Source organism: Cyanistes caeruleus, chromosome 15, assembly GCF_971803275.1.
Source record: "Cyanistes caeruleus chromosome 15, bCyaCae1.hap1.1, whole genome shotgun sequence".
Lineage (NCBI taxonomy): Eukaryota > Metazoa > Chordata > Aves > Passeriformes > Paridae > Cyanistes > Cyanistes caeruleus.
Genome location: NC_141715.1, coordinates 2,320,356 through 2,336,099, shown reverse-complemented (window position 1 = coordinate 2,336,099; position 15,744 = coordinate 2,320,356). Strand labels below are relative to the sequence as shown.

General features: G+C 46.4%; 1 protein-coding gene across 1 annotated transcript in view; it reads right to left on the bottom strand.

Moving 5' to 3' along the window:
• The window catches only part of ERGIC1 (endoplasmic reticulum-golgi intermediate compartment 1), a 56,152-nt gene that overhangs the window by 20,053 nt on the left and 20,355 nt on the right, over positions 1–15,744 (bottom strand). Inside the window, exons 2-3 of the mRNA XM_086852355.1 lie at positions 15,216–15,277; positions 9,140–9,212 (exon numbers count right to left, since the gene is read on the bottom strand). Coding sequence (XP_086708481.1) covers positions 9,140–9,212; positions 15,216–15,277 — 135 coding nt within the window. The remainder of the gene's footprint in view (positions 1–9,139; positions 9,213–15,215; positions 15,278–15,744) is intronic.

Sequence of the window (15,744 nt, the reverse complement as noted above, 5' to 3'; positions counted from 1 at the left end):
GCTACAACAGAGGCACAGAGAGCAGGGAATGCTCTCCAAGATGGAATGGGGGAAAATCATGCCTTCATTCGACTCTTTTCTTGGCAAGTTCAGGAGGCTTTAAAAAAGTTCTACACCAGCAGAAAACAAAACTTCTGCTCTGCCTCCCACACTCTTCTCTACCCTGAGTTTTCAGAGGTGCTATGAAACAAGACCCTAATGCTGAAGAGGTGTCAGGTTATTGATCCATCCCTCCCCTCCCCTGGGCTGCTACTCCTTTTAGGCAGGAGGGAAGCATGTGTTTTTCCATTTGTTCCATAAATAGTTCTAGAGAAAGGCTGCTCTCAACTACCCCCCAGGAAAGCTTATTTGTGTCACTAATTGCCTTTTGTTATTGCCACCCAGCTGACAGAGCAGCAGCAAGAGGCAGCACGAGGTATTTGTATCCTTCTCCTTAATATCACATTTCAATCTATGAATGGTAACCAAAAGTGGTGATTAAAATGGAGGAGAAGAGGATTTGAGCCAGGAACAGATGGGAAGAAACATCCTGGACAGCAGGATTTCACACACTCTACAGCAGCCTCCCAAAGAGTAACGTTGTCTCATAGCACCCACGGTGCTGGCACGCATCTCACAGGAGACAAAACACAGATAGAGAGGCAGAAGGATGTAAGAGTATAAATATTTATTGTTGGCACACACAATCCATCCGACACGTAAAAAAATAAATCAAAACAACTCCAGTGCTGAATTTGCTGAATGATCCTGGAGAATCTGCTCTGGGGAGACTCACCCCACTGAACAGAGACCATGGTGAGATTACCTAGAAGCTCTTTTCCCCGTTCAACAAATAAGATTTGACAATTTATCTTCCAGCTGGGCAGACTACAACACTATGGGAGCTTAGATTCAAGCAAATTACATAAAATGTAAGTAGTAAGTGCTCGGTAGCATTTTTATTTTACATTCAAAGTGCACTAAACTCTTTGACAAGCCCCACTGGAGAATCCACATGCTAACAGTCAAACCAGACTAAGGCAGCTACAAAACAGATTTAAAGTGATTTTGCTCTGGTGATACATCTCTGGGCCACGCTGAACTGTTTGCCCTGTGGATGCAGAAGAAACAAACCTTCACGCTGAGAAAAACACATGCTGCCAGGTTTTTTGGAGGCAATTGCTCACAGGTCAGTGGGGTTTACAGACACTCATTTAAAACCAGCACAGCATTTGTCTTCGGCTTCACAGCCCTACCTTTCTCTGCTTTTAATTGGCTTGACAAGTTGCTTGCAATCATTACTCAACCTATTTTTCAAGTGATTAATAAAAATGACACAGAGGGAGGGGAAAGATTGCTCATCAGTGACCTAGTTAGCAACTTTTTGGCTGAGCCCTCTCCTCCAGGGTGGAATGCATTCTCTCCTCTATGTGTTCATTACTGACAGATTGGGCAGCGATTCGATTAAGTCATATATCCAAATAGGGCTGGGAGGAGCAGCTCCAGCCAGGATGGGCATTAATCCCCCAGAGCAGGCACCTCTCAGTGCTGCCATCCATTTCCAGTCCCAGCCAGCCCATTTCATAACCCCTGGCTCCTTCCCAGCGCGGCGCTGGCCAAGATGCCCGGCCGGTGTCGTGGGCACCTCGGTGTTCTGGCAAAAGGAGCCTTTGCAGCAGGGCTGGCAGAGCACAGGCAGGTCCAGCAGCTCAGCTGAACATCCCAGCTCTCTGCAGAAAAACCCTAGCATCTGTATTTGTTGATTCCTAACCCTGAACCTGTCAGGAACCGTGAGGCTCCGCAGCGAAGGCGCAGGAGCCTTCCGGTGATGAGCGAGTGAGGAAGAAACTTCTGATTTCTCCGGCAGAAATCAGAGGATGAACTGTGCCCATGGAAGCTCTGACAGAGGAAGGCAGGTGCTGAGGTCACTTGGCTGCTCGCTGGATCACTGAGGCACAGAGAAGTAGGACAGCTTGTCCAGGTCACCAGCCATTAGCTGCAGATAAAGGAAACTGGTTTCCTGTCCCGCACTCCGGTCACTGGACCAGTGGCTCCCAACCTGTCCCCTGGGCAAGGCTCACTTCCACTTCCTCCTTCTCTTTACCCAGTTGCCCCCTGCCCCTCTCCTACTCATGCTCCAAATTTCATCACCCAATCCATCACTCCACAGACATCAGACAGCTCCTGACAGTGGATCCTTCCTTTCCTTCCCCTCATTTCAACCCTCAGTGTCACCGTCCCTGAAGCACCCATCCAGCTGGATCCTGCTTCTCCCTCCCAGCTCCAGCCACTGCCTCCTCATGGCAAGATCAGCTCTTGCTGATGGCTCAGACTGACAAATCCAGCTCCAAAGTGCATCCTTTGAGCATCACTGATGCTCCCTCTCACTACGGGGAGCCAAGGCTACAATGATGACACACCACAGGCTGCACTTGTTGGGGCAAACCTCACAAGAAATGTTGTTTTCAACAAACTGGACATTTCTCTCCCCAAATATTTGGAGTATTGGAATTCTGGAAATCTCACAGGTAATACAAATTTCCAGTGTTTCAGTGAACCAGTGGCACTCAGGTTTGGAACTGATGTTCCTTGCTAAATCCTCCTCCCCAGGGCCACGCAGCCGAATTGCACACAGCCATCCTACTATTTAATCAGACTTTCCTAGGATGTCAGGAAAAGCACTATTTACCCCCTCTAGCCACTCTCCCTGAAGAAATAATGTCTCTGGTGAAAAAAAAAAAAATAAGTTGTTGACTCTAATTTATAGCTGTCTGTCCTGGAATACAAAGTGTCCTGGGAGTAAGAGTGCCTTAACAGTAAATCTGGGATGGTCACAAGGGAAATAAAACCCGAGGCCAGGCAGAGAGAGGCAGTGATATCGTTCATATTGTGACTCCAGAGGCAGGGTATACATTCTCCAAATGTGTAGGAGTTGCTGTTTTCCTGGCTGCTAAGGAATATTTGAATAAAAGCAGCACAATAAAGGAGGGTGAGGGCGCAGAGCTCTGAAAGTACAACGAGTACAATATGACAGGTGAGAGCCAGAGCCTCCCACCACTGACCCAAGGAACAGCAGGGAAGTTTCTCCGTGATCCACACATCAGGAATCTGCTTCACTTCTAGAAAGAGCCACTTGAAAAAATACTTCACATTCCTGAGTGATGCTGCTGGGCTGCTTACCCCGTTTGCTTACAAACTTCCAGCGTTCCACGCAGAAAGCTGCAGGGACCCTTTGGCCAGATCATGCCAATGGCACGTGAGAGCCAAGGAAAGGGGGCCACAGCAGCCAGAGGGCACGCCATGGCCCAGGGTTTTATCCAAAGAAAGGCAGACCTGTTCCCTGTGCTTTAGGTCTCAGATTTATGACACAACAGCTTCGTTTCCCCAGAAACAAAACTTTCCCAGTAATTTATTTCCACCCAGCAGCTCTGGCCACTAACTTCAACAGCTGAAGAGCCTGCAGCCCTTCAGATCCGAGGGTGGGCACTGCATCCACCTTCCAGATCTCCCCCACTGCATGGGTGCTCTGGAAACACATCTGCCTTGTCCTCTGTCCTCACTGTCCCAGATCCCTGCTTCAGGCTTTAGCCTTTTTTCTCACCCCTTCACAGCAAACAATCACCCAGCCTCCTCCTCAGTCATCAGCCACAGAGAAAATACAGGCCCTTACTCCAGAAAGCTGCACTTTACCTTGTCCTCCAGCTCCCAGGAGGCACCCTCTGATCCCCAGGACCCCGTGCCTAAGAGGGAAAACAATTACTCTTTCTTGAGGAAGCCCAAAGCTTCCCAAAAGACTTCCTCAGGTGAGCCCCCTTGGCTCCACTTGCCCCTTCAGCTCTAATCAACCACCTCCCAGAAACAAAACCCTCCACGCCGAGATTCCTGCACCACCACATTTTCAGTGGTGCCAGACCAGAAACCATTAGACAAATCTTCTTTTCTTCGTGTGAAGAAACAACAAGCAGGTCAGCAAACTCTCTCCTGCGTCATGTGTCTGTTGCTCTGATATTTGTCACCTCCTGCATCCCAATCAGCTCCTCAGTGTGAAGGTCCTTGTCCCAGATCAGCTGTGGAGCACAGCAAACACGCTGCCCTACAAAGGAAGGAATTACAGCTCTCCAGGAGACAGGAAGAAGGAGAAGGGTCTGAAAGACGTCAATGTAGACTTGAGTCAGGAATTGCAAATGACATCATGACACGACCTTCTGCTTCCTGCAAGCCCACACAGGGCACAGCAACCCCGCACCAATGTCTAACACCTCGTCTTAGGTAATCCCCGCGTTGCTACGCAAACATTAATTAAGCTTCTTACCTGCCTACCTCTCTCAGGGCTGCTAAGGATTACATCCTTCTGCAGAAAAGTGTCTGTCTCAAGGTCAGCCCGTGGCAGGAGCAGGATTAAAGCTCCCATTCCCCTTTGCCTACAAAGCTGTGCTGCCCGTGCTGGGCTGGCTGGCTCCAGCACTTCATCTGCCTCAAGATGAGCCAGCAGGGTTGGAGGTGCATCTCCAGCTTCGTGTCAGGACACAGGAACTGTGGCATCTCTTGGCTTGTGCTCCCAGATTACGGTTTGCAGCAGAAGAAACCCCTGCTGCAGCAGGACCTCACTCTGCTGGATGGTACCATTTCCATGGGCTGAGAGCCACAAAACACACCCCACACACTCTGGAGAGCTATGGGACAAAAAGCCTCTGAGGACAGGTCTGGTGACAATCCTGCTGCTCTGCAGGATCAGTCCTGGGCATGCAAATGAATCCAGTGTGGACAAGGAACACTGCTCCCTGAAACTCCTGGAGTTTTGCTTCCTCCCACACTCCCGACAGCCTTCTTGGGGCTATTCTGTTTCAGGCCAGGAACTGGGCTTTGATCATCCTAGTGGGTCCCTTCCAGCTCAGGGTATTCCGTGATTCCACAATTCATGGTTTGTGCTTCCATGAAAAGGCAGTATTTTACCACAGATATTCTGCTTGAGTAATAAATTGCCTTGCAGGAGGGCTCAGCTTTCCAATTAGCAAACTTGTCACTTCAGATAGGTTTTTGTCTGTTGTTACATTAAAAAAAAAAAAAGAAAGAAAAAGCAAACACTGCCAGAACAGTCTGTTGCTTCCTACAGTGTGTTGTGGCAGATGAATTAGTGTTGAGCAGCAACATTCATACCACAAGCACCACATTCATACCCTCCTACCCCTTCCCCTGGCTGCCAATGCAAGGCAGACTAGATTAGTTAATTACATCTTTAATCCTTAATGATGGAATACTTGGAAAACTATTATTGATCTTACAGGACATAATTCATGACCTAATTATGGTGATAAAACTGTGAGATTATTATCTTGCCAGCTATTAATGTCTAGTGCTGATCTGAGTTAATTAGAAAAGAGATGGGTGATTTCTATGCTTCTGATTTGCAACACAGCAGCAGAGGAATGAGGAGGCTGCTAAAGGCAGGACAAGCCATTTCTAGCCCTCAGACTACTCTCAACTCAACCAACTATTGATCAGGAAAAACCAGACACATTTAACCCATTAGTTTAGTTTCTTCAGCCATTTGAGTCATTGGCTCAGTGGGACAAGAGTGTTTGACGCTGTTCAACTTTCAGAGGTTCAAATGTGGAGCACAGACCTCCTTTTCTTCAATCTTTTACAGAATTGAGAAGATTCATCGAAGTTCTTGATATGGAATCACTTAGGTTGGAAAAGAGCTCCAAGATGATCGAGTCCAACCTGTGACCCATCTCCCAGCCCTGAGTGCCATGTCCAGGTGCTCCTTGGACATCTCCAGGGATGGGAACATTCCAACGCCTGGAGTTTGGACTAAGCTTTCAGTCATTCTCAGCCTGGACTAAACAAAAATAAAAATAAAAATCAAGCGGATCTTTGACTTCCAGAGTTCAACTCATCCTCCCTTTAACGGCAATGATGTGTTGTGACTAAGAAAAAAGCTCTTTTCCCTCAGCAGCCCTTCACTGTGCTTTTCATGGGAAGGATGCAGCCCCACCTAAATGCCAAGCTTGGATTTCCTTCGTGGCTGCTCACAGCTCTGTTAGGGTCACACGATAAATCTGGATGAGCAACCTGGGAGTTTTCTACCCTTCTTTTGGGCTGGTCTCCGCAGGAAACCCGTCAGCAGCAGAATAGGATGTGCCTTTGGAGTGTTACTTCTTCCATGAGCTTCCTGCAGTGTCTTGGTTTGACTTCCTAACTGGAGTTAACGCAGCCTCGGCGCTCATTAGAAATGCCCACACGAGTTATGACACAGCTGCTGTCCTCCCCACACAGGTAATGTTTGGGTTTAGGGCTATGACTGTGATCCTCGAGATGAGGCTGTCATTTCTTGGCTGCCTGCCACCCAGACAAGCCTTCAGCAGCTGAGACTGTAAATGCTACGACAATGGGTTGGTCAAGGAAAAACAGCTTTGAAGTTGGGCAAGAGCAGCCAAACCGAGATTTCGAGTAACGCCAGGCACTGCTGCATTCGTGTGAACGTGGAAGAAAGTCCAGCAGTGGGCAGGAGCCAGCGAGTATCTGGGGTCAGTGTGGTGCAGAGCAGACCTTCTTTTCTCATGTTGCAGCACGAGCTCAGCAAACCACACCAACCTCTTGGTTTGAAAGCAGCCACCGAGGGAAGCTCTGGGTGCTGAGAGTCAGACAGGGAATCCTGTGGGCTGAGGCTGCCCTGAAGGAGCTGTCCCTGCACACACCCCACGCACAATTACTCGGTGGAACAGGGCTCTGAGGGAAGCAGGAGCCCTCAGCAGGGAACCTGCCACGTCTCTGATGTAAAACACCAGGTCAAGTGCTCACCTTGTCATCAAAACTGTGCAGCTCTCCCCACCCAACTGGGCTCTGCCAAGTGCTTTAAGGGAAATACGACACAAAAGGAGAAAGAGTGATGCGGTCTCTCAGCACAGCTGGCAGTGACAAAGCAGGAAAGTTCATCCCATGTCACTGCGCACCTGTAATCATTCAAATCCTGGCTGCCACTGGGAAACTTCTATCTGGGTGAGGTATCTGTTGTAGGAGACTCTTAATACTAAAAAAAAATAAATAAAAGCCTTGAAGCTTGCAATAAAAGCTGGTGAGAACTGAACAGTTTGCACATAAGGAATGTTCCATATATTTTTAAGTATTTGGATCCTGAGCAAGCAAGGCTCAAACACCTTTTTGAGACAGCACATCCCCTGTTATTTGCTATTACCCAGTTTAATGGCAGCACAGAGTTCTCACAAGTTCCAGCCCATGCACAGCTCCCAACTCTGCTGAGGCTCTGCTGCTGCCTCACAATGCACTGCCAGTAATATCTGACTAAAAAGGAACCACAAGAGCTCACAACAACTTGTACTGGGTTTCTCTTCTGAGAAACCCACGAGTAAGAAATGGAAAAATAAAAGTTTACTCCTGTTTTCGAAGTCGCCGAACTGGGAAGGACTTAAAGTGACTTTCTGAAGTATTTCCACTGTTCTGGGAGAGCCTTTTCACAACTGCTGGGGGTGAATGTTCCCAGCAAGAGTCTGGTGACTTGTAACTCATCAGAAGGAGGTTTTCCTACTCTTTTGTGTGATCTTTTGTGTTGGACAGTCCATGACGAATCAGGTTCCTGCAGTCATTTGTCCCAGACTCTTGCATGACATCCTCTCCCAAATGTTACTGCTTTATTGCCTCCTCCCCACACAGCTCCTGCTGGGAAAGGCACTTCACCATTTCTCCGAGGTTTTAATGAGGAACTTGCCAGCTGAGCACGCTTATGGCACTTCCCAATATTTTTGTGGAAAATGCATTATCTTCTTAAGGAAAAAGCAAGAAGAGGCCTCAGAGAATTATGCAGTTGTGCTGTTCAAAAAGGAATTTCTAGTCAGGAAACTGCCACTACATAAAGCAGTTATGTGCACTCCAATAACTGAGTCAAAACTAGGTAAATATTACTATTTCCTCCTGTAAAGCATTAACTGAAAGAAAAAAGAGAACGAGGCAAGAGAATGAGATCTAAGAGGAGAGCAAGAAAAAGCAGTGCTTTACTCGAAGCAGTCTGTCTAGCTTTTCTCTGTTTTTTAAAACAAGAAACCCAAGGAAACTCAGCTCTGTGAAGTGGCTGATAAGGTGACCCCGGATTTCACAAGCAAACACATGGAATGAAGTCAGAGAAACAGTGAGCAAGCAAGAAATCTGAGATACCATCTCTGAAGTAAACGTGCAACAGGCACAAAAAAACGATCTCGAGCTCGATTACACTCCTGCCTTCAGTTAAACATTAGTCAACATTAACATTATTCCTGAAATTATATTCTTGATCCAAGACAGAGCTGCACAAAAACAATGAAAGAGCCTCTTGGTTATCAAAATGCTCAGTCTAAGCAAGGTTTCGGAGCCTTTTTGCTCAGCACTGACATCTGTTGCTATCAGGAGCATCATGTGAGCCTGACAGGAGTTCCACCCTTCCCAGCTATCCAGGAACTGTGCCTCACACTCAGTGAGCTCACTGCCACATCAGCAGGGTGATGGAGAAGGTTTCCTAGAGCCCCAAACAAAGGCAGATGTGTCAAGAGTTACCAAAAGTTTACTTCGAGGCAGGAAGAACATGAGAACAGGGGAAAAAATAAAAATCTGATTAACTCAGTGTTAATAAGTACTTCATGCTTGTTCAGTGAGCAATTTTTAAAAGTAGAAATTATTTCCATTTTTCTCAAAGCTGTCACCACCTGGGGCAATTTGTCCTCAGGCACAAAACCTGTGAACAAGGTTTCCTAGTAAGACTCAACAGAAGAATTAAAAATTCACACATTAATAAAGCATGAATCAGAGATTCAGCTCTGACATTATTAAATAAAAGCAATTATTGATATTAAACTAATAATTCTTATTTTATGCAATCCATTTCTCCATGCTGCTAATTATGCAATCCAGCACGCAGCTAATAAAGGATCAAGCGAGTCTGGAACAGCTTCCTCTATCAAAAATAGTTCAGAACCAAGTTTGCCTAGTAATTTTAGCAAATTAAAAAGCTGAATGGACGTCTGAGAATTTGGACTCAACCTAAAGGAATCCCAAAGCCATTAGGCAACTAAGTGACCTAGTGAAATTACAGGAATATTTCTCTCAGATAACAGTAAAGCTGTAAAGATTCACATCCACACAAAGAAGGGAAAACATGACTTTTACTTACATTTCAGTGGCTATGAATCCGGTGAGCTCTGACAGGAAGAGAAACAATATGAAGAGACAGCAGCAGACAGAGACTGGAACAGAGGTAAGGAGAGGAAAAGGTTAGTTCTGTACATCTAACAATGACAAAACCTGTTCTCACACAGCCATATCATTCCCCCCATGGATATGCCACCCATACACAATTGGGAATTAACAATCTTTAGAGTCCAGAGGAGCCCACCAGGGCAGTGACTTCAATGCCATGCCAATATCCAAACATCCTGAGAGGTATCTTCCCTTCTTGGTCACTTTTTCTGTGATGATTTCCATCTCCCCACATCTCCTGCATTCTCATTTTCAGCACACAATGCCAGCACTCCCTCCTCTTGACACAGCTGCTTGACAACATCACTTCTCTGGAGCCTTGGCTCCCAATTTTATCACTATTAAAACCTCCAGAAGGCAAAAAGAACCAGCACCTCCTTGCTTTGAAGGCACACAGCCCCCTGACACAGTGTTTTAGGGATGAGAAGACGTTTTGGTTCTGTGTCAGGCACCTCACAGCCTGCACTCCCAGAGCTGGCACAGCAGAGACATGGAAATACTGGAATTGTGCCTGATTTCTCTAATATCTCCATTTGCTGGCATGTTGACTCTGCAGAGAGGGAAAAACCCCACTGATGGAACTGTGAGGTACCCAGACAAGTCCCATGTCTCTCCTAAGAATTCCAACCTGGAATTGCATGGAGGGAACCCAAAGTAACTGGAATGTTACTGTTTATTCTTCACCAGGAAATTATTCAAGCCACTGACCAGGGACATTCAAGCAGCAGTGACAGTCACAGGAGGGGCTGGAAGGAAGCACAGCTGAAAATCCTATGGATCAGGGATGATTGGAGCAGACAAGGATGTGCCAGCTCAAGGAGACAGGGCTGCAGTGTGTCTCTGTGCTAAATACAATACTCAAATTCACCATGAATCACTCACAGAAGGGCAAAGCAGGAACTGACAGGCTCTTGCAGGGCTGTGACAGCCAGAGCACAATCCCAGCACAACCCCTCCATCCCAGCACAGCTCTCTGTGAAATCACCACTTTACCAGAGCTACTAATTAGGGTTGAGAAATACACTTAAAAAGAAAGAAAAAAAAAGAAGCCCTGTTCCTCAACTTTATTCCACATGACCTGTGCACAAGGTCCTGAGTGCCCATTCCTTTGGGAAGCTCAAGTAACAACAATTCTATCACACAGCAGCCCTGGTCCAAACTCCCTTGGTACGGAATGTGAGAGGCAAGGGAAGGAAAGAGGTGCTGAGGGCAAGGGCTGAGACAGACCCTTGAGTGACCTAGAGCCTCCTCATTCTTCCAGTTCTGAGGAAAGAGAAATGCGTTGCTTCCCCTTCCTCATCAGAATAATTCCATAATTCATTTACTGACCCTCTCTAAAGTGCAAGGGATTAACAGAGACGCCAAAAAATCCACTAGCTAGGATGAGGAAGGAGAGGAAAAAAAAACAAACCTGAAGACCAGCAGGAAACCAGGAAGCAAGAAGGGATATTAATTCCTAAAGAGAAGCCTCAGATGGTCACACAGCTGCTGCCAAGTCATGGTTGTCAGGACAGGGAAGGCCACCAGGGCTGTGACCCAGCTGAGCCCCTGGCACAGGGCACCAGGGGCTGGGGGAGGAGAAAGGTCTGCTTAAAGCACAGCAGCAAATTCTTGTGAGAACATCCACACCTACTTAAAGATCCCAAAAAAAATAAACCAAGGCAGGACAGGAGTAGATCCAGTGTTTGTACTGCTGATCTGACAGAGACATGAGATCTCTGAGCTCTGGCAGCTGCAGGGGAGAGAGTCTGACACAGACAACCCTTTTTTCTTTAATTGCTTCCCATATTCCTTGCTGCTTGTTATAATCCCATAAAGGCTTTCCACAGCATCAGCCAGACCTCTCTGCTCCCAAGCACTTCTAGGAAAGACTGCTACTACTAACTCTCTTAACTAAATTCTCTCCCAGAGCTTCCTCTCTCTTCCAATTTTTAAATTTCCTTCTCTGCTACTCACATAATCAAAGTATCTTCTTTTCCAGCACTTGCTCCCTCAAGTCTGTCTTCAGTTCTTGCAGTGAAGGTTCGTGACAATACTTACCAAGCACAGCACAGTAAAATTCCACTAACCTGTATCTAAAAAACCCTGCTAGAATGCCCTGAAGTGCCTGGCAGGGACTGACTTTCAAAGCTCCTCAGTGCTTTTCTCAGTCTTCAAACCACTGAGTCAGTTTTGAAGCTGTAAAAGAGATTACTGAGGGTGGACATGAGAGGGGGATGTAAAATCAGGAGCAGCCTGAAGGAGGTGAGTGGGGAACAACCACTCACTGTCTCTTCCAGTATGGGAACAACAGGGAAAGGGGAGGTAAAAAACAAGAGAAGGTTTTCCTTTACACAGCTAAATTCTGAATATTTTTGACTTTGGGTGCTGAAGATGGTTAAGAAATAAAAGCTGTTAGATGACAAAAAGCAATCACAGATGCCCTGAGGAAGAAATCCATTGAGGGATACTAAACACAAAGGAACCAACTCCAGCTCAGGAGCCAAGTGAGCAAAGCCTGGTGAAGTGTTTAACCTGCCCCTCCTGCTCCTTCTCAGGCAGCTGCTGCCAGACCCTGGAAAAGAGGACACTGACTGTTAAACTCTTCCTATACACACACATTTCCAGGACAGGGGCAGGTTTTGGCATGAGACTCATGTGACAGCATTATCAGTTACTCTCTCCAGAGGCAGCATTTCCTCAGCTGCAGGACAGGAGCTCCTCTCTCAGCGTGGAGCTGCAGGCACAGACGACGTTCCCAACACAGGAATTTATGCACAGGGTGCTTGAGCTGCTTCTTTCACAGTAAAGGCTTTTTCTTGCTTCCATGCAAATGTGCAGTCCTACCACCCACATTTGACAAGTATTATATTTGGAAAAGTAGATTAAAGGCTGGAATCAGACAGAATCAAACAATTCATGCATAAAGTTTTGCTTAACTGCAAGAGCACGGCGACGTTCCCACAGAGTTCCAACAACATCTGAGACAGGTTTTTTAAAGCTCTAATATGATAACATGATCAATATATCAAAGGTTGCTGGTGTAGACACGCTGCTGTTGGCTGATCTGCAATCCCAAAAGGATGGGAAACTCTGCCAAGGTTTTTATTTCTGCACTAACCTTTTTGTACTTATCCCTTCTACTACATACCCCGTCTACGTACATTCCTGGCTCTGCCTCCCCACCCCACGAGAAATGAGAGAAAGACAAAGTGTTTAACACATCACACAGACTGAGAACGTGGAGCCATGTCTATATTAAGGCATAAAATTAATAGTATTTATTATTCAGTGGAGCAAACTGTTACGAAGAGCAAGGAACGGGTCCTGTTACAGGCGCCATGTGAATCATAACTTCGATATTTCCTGATGTGTATTTAAAACTCCAAACAGCACAGAGTATTTCTGGCTAACATTTCCATGTGTGCATACAACATGTGCATGCAAACTATGCATCCACAGCCATGGCTGGAGAGCAGGATGGTGCCAGCAGCTGCCTGGGCTGCAGGCTGCTCTCCAGAGTCCCACTGCTCCTGTCCAGCCAGCCAGGAGAGCTGCTGCTGCCTCTGTACCCAAACATGGCCAGGTTGTCACCATGCCTGTCACAGGGACACCACAGACACTCTGCACACGGCAGGAAGACCTGCAAAAACTGGTGGAGGAGGGACAACAGCACGACGGAGATGCTGCCTGAAGAATGGGATTTTAATGAGGAGAAGGAATGAGTAACTTCACACATCCCAGAGAAGTCCACAGCTGGACTGGAAAAGCCTCACTCCAAGTAAATGGCAGTGGATTGTTCTTGGTTCCTCCATTCCTAAGAAAATTGTTTGTAGCCAAGTGGTCGCCACACAGATCTGAAGTATCTTGTGTGCAGTGTTCACTGCAAATGTGGGAATTAAAAAGCCATATCTAATAAAGCCTCAACAACACCAAATAAACCAAAGCTGGCTTCTGAACTTGCTCATGTTCGAGATCACCTACTCTTCTCCCTCAAAATCCCTCAACACTTCCTGTCCCTTGGCTGCTTCTTCCCTAAAAGCCTTGGCCCCTTCAGCCCTGGTGTCAGGATGCTCTTTGCCATCTCTTCTTCTGTCATCTGATCTGTGCCTTCTTTCCTAATAAACCTTCACTTCTTTTTACTTTTTTTTTTTGTGAAAATAGACCTTTTTACAATCCAAACCTCACTGTTGAAACCCTGCAGTAAGTCCATTCCTAATCCAGAAAGCCCCCAGCACCAGAAGTGATACTGAACTAAGGTTTCAGCAGAAATCTTATGGAAAAGGCCAGAATTAACTGGGTATCATAGACTAATTTATATCTGCTCTGTAAAACTTGGAGGACTTAAAGAAAGCCAAAGTAAAGTTGCAGTTGTAGTAATTCCACATGATTACTAAAGCCTAAAAGAGTTTTTGAGAGGCAGAACCTTCCCTTGCACTCAAGCCTCCAATGTTAACACAAGCTGACTTCCCTGAAGCATTTTATCACCAGGTCATGCAACCTTCCCAGGCTTCCAACTGGCCTGGCAATGGGCTGGTCTCATCCAGGGCCTCCTACAACACCTAAGATTAGTGGCTTTCAAATTACAAGCCACAGGCTTGGTCAGACAGAAAAGCCCATTAGAAAAGCTGCTCACAGGATCCTCACAGGCAAAGCCACCAGTTTGTGGTTCAGAAGCTTCTATCAGGCAGCCTAAAAACGCTCTGAGAAAAAGAAGGAGAACCAGTTAGAGAAGAAAATCAAAGCCTGAGAAGCTGAAAATAACAATAGAGAGAAATAAGTCAGCTAATAATTGTAAGTAAGAGTCACAACCTTCAAGCCTTCCCACAACAGACTTATCACTTGAGCTGTTTACTGCAGATCTGAAAGCCTAAACTCCATGGCCTTTGATGTTTTTTTTTTGTTGTTTCTAAAATACTCTTTTGCAGGTGATTCATAACAAGACAAATTCTCAAAGGGATCCAAGTGGCACTGTGGGAACTCTTAGTTTCCAAAACAGAAGAGAAGGCAGGATCACTCACAAGTTCAAAGTGTTCTTTCAAAACACTAAATCTCATCCGCCCCTGAATTCCCAAACACCTTGAGTCAAGCTCTTTGTTCACAACTTCAGCAAACCCAAATGGGAGTTGGGATACAAGTAATTGAGTGGCCAGGAGAGCTCAGGGGACAAGGACTCTGAGAGTAAATATTTGGGGAAATGTGTTATCTTCACAAAAGAACAGGCTGGCTGAAGCTGGCATGACCTCTCTGGAGATCATCCCATCCAACTCCCCTGCTCTGAGCAGGTTGCTCAGGGCCAGCTCTGGTTGTTTGGAGCATCCCCAAGGATGGAGACTTCACATCACCCTCAGCAAGCTGTTCTTGGAGGATGCTCACAGTGAGGAGTTCCTTCAGCTCACAGAGGGCTCTCCTTTGTGTCCTGATTCACAGGCACTGACTCAGTCCTGCGTGCTGTCACCAAGGGATGTGACATCACTCACGTCAGCAATGACATACAAGACTACTGACCCATCTGAACGGGGCACAGCACTTGAGCAAAGGATGTCCCTGCTCCAAGGGACAGGAAAGCTGCAGGAGCAGGGTAATGACAGGCCCGGCAGGATCAGCCTGATCAATGTTTACCAAGCCCTCTGCCCAGCCAGCTCGCTGCACATAATTGTGTGAAATGGCATTACTCAGCCTCCAGCCTCTCCCAGGAGCAGGAAGGAAGGAAAAGGGGCCCAAGGCAAGAGATCTGTATCAGCCAAAAGTCTGTGTATTGATCCACGGGAGTGAGAGTGGATCGCTGGTGGTGGTTGGACCTGGAGGCTCTTCAGGGTCCCTTCCAACCCAGACCATTCTACAATTCTGAATTCACACAAACTATTCCACTGTTTGCTGCCTCAGCAACAAAGAACACCCCTTCCAATGCTTAACATCCCTTAAAAAAAAATCCCCTGCAGACAGAGAGGCCAAACAATCTTTAATTTTAGACCAGGGCTATGCAAGGACATCAAAAAGAAGTTACTTACTAATGGCCCCTGTGTAGGTTGGCTGTGTAAGGTCTTTTGGCACCTTCCTGTAGATGTCAAACCTGAAAGAGGAAAAGCATCAGCCATAAAACAGGTGGAACATTTCAATACATTTCATGCCCCCACAGGGATGAACGACGCTTGAAGTTTTTTCCATCCAGCTTTCCAACAACATTTTTTTCAGTAGGCAGGAGGATCTGGGAAGGAAAAAAACAAAACAAAAAACCCCTTTGCTTTTGTACAATTATGTAACTGTGCTCTGTCTTGGCTCCTATTTCCAAAGCACTTCCCTCCGCCTCCCTGTTGTGGATCTGTGCAGTCTGAGCTGTGAGAGCAGCCAGGCAAGAAGTCATGCTGGACAAGTTTATAGACCACTGTAAAAAGAAGAGGCTTCTCTACAGACTTCTGATAAACATATCTGGCAAAAATCCTGCAATGAAACACAACCTATATTGCCCCTGGTCATTTGTATCCTGCAAAGCCAGAAATAGACAACCCCTAAGTCAGAAATCCAGGTGTTGAGACAAAA